The sequence below is a fragment of the Antrostomus carolinensis genome, unplaced genomic scaffold, assembly GCF_000700745.2.
Source record: "Antrostomus carolinensis isolate BGI_N321 unplaced genomic scaffold, ASM70074v2 scaffold27853, whole genome shotgun sequence".
NCBI classification, from domain to species: domain Eukaryota; kingdom Metazoa; phylum Chordata; class Aves; order Caprimulgiformes; family Caprimulgidae; genus Antrostomus; species Antrostomus carolinensis.
Genome location: NW_010304878.1, coordinates 7,170 through 8,149, shown reverse-complemented (window position 1 = coordinate 8,149; position 980 = coordinate 7,170). Strand labels below are relative to the sequence as shown.

Here is a 980-nt window from a genome sequence, read left to right as displayed (position 1 = left end):
TGACTAGTTAGCTCCCCAATCCACCCCCGGCCTCTGCTTTGCCAAGATGGGACCCTGCAGGTCAGAGGAGGACAGCGGCTGGGACCACCTTGCACACGTCCCTAACCCCAAGGCTCCAGCACTTGGCACAGCTGGGATGTAGAGAGCCCAGTGCAGATGTGGGCCACACCTCACTACCACGACAGGTTGGTTCCAAGCATGCAATATAGGCTGCTTTCACTCTTCTCCAGCTACCTGAAGCTCCGACAGTGGGAGCACCCTCCCCAGCCCCCAGCCCAGCCCCATCCTTCTCCAGACCTACCGGCTGACTCTAGAGCCATGCGCATCTCGTAGGAGCTCATGGTGCCTGACTTATCCAGGTCATGCTGGCGGAAGATTGTCTGCAAACACATCACAGAGGGTGTGAAGGGCAGGCTCTCCTGCAGCCTCCAGCCTGGCTGTCCCCTCACCCTGCTGCCCTGTGCAGCACACCATGCCCCCTGCTCCTCCTCACCAGCCAGCTCCGGATCTTGTTCCACAGGATCTGGAACTCCACCAGCCCGAGGCGGGCACTGCCATCTTTCTGGGAAGCAGAGGGTCAAGGAGAAAGCAGCCAGCAAAGCAGCGGCGTAAAGGCAAAGCCATCAGATCCCAGACACCCAAGACAAAAAAACCCTGGCCACATATCACTGTGGTGTCCTCAGAGCAAAACTAACTGGGCTGGCCTGCAGCAAAAAGGGATGCTGCAGGGACAGGCTGGAGAAGCGGCTCAGAGCTGCTCCTCTACCCTCACCTGACCCCTCAGCTGCGTGTCCTTGTGCAAAGCAGAAACATAGGCCATGGCTCCTGTTGCTTTACACCCTCATCCTCAACTGCTGGACAGGATGGTTCGGGGGGAAAGAAGCCCAACAGCCCTCGTTGCCTTCCAGGAGGGCTTTGAAAGCTGGGTAGCATCACAGCATGCCAGGCTGGGGAGCCTACAGGCAGAAGCACAGGGCGCT

General features: G+C 59.0%; 1 protein-coding gene across 1 annotated transcript in view; it reads right to left on the bottom strand.

The window, feature by feature from the left end:
- Positions 1-301: 301 nt before the first annotated feature.
- The window catches only part of LOC104522361 (calpain-1 catalytic subunit), a gene marked incomplete at its 3' end in the record, with an annotated part of 7,775 nt that continues 7,096 nt past the window's right edge, over positions 302-980 (bottom strand). Inside the window, exons 17-18 of the mRNA XM_029084187.1 lie at positions 494-562; positions 302-380 (exon numbers count right to left, since the gene is read on the bottom strand). Coding sequence (XP_028940020.1) covers positions 302-380; positions 494-562 — 148 coding nt within the window. The remainder of the gene's footprint in view (positions 381-493; positions 563-980) is intronic.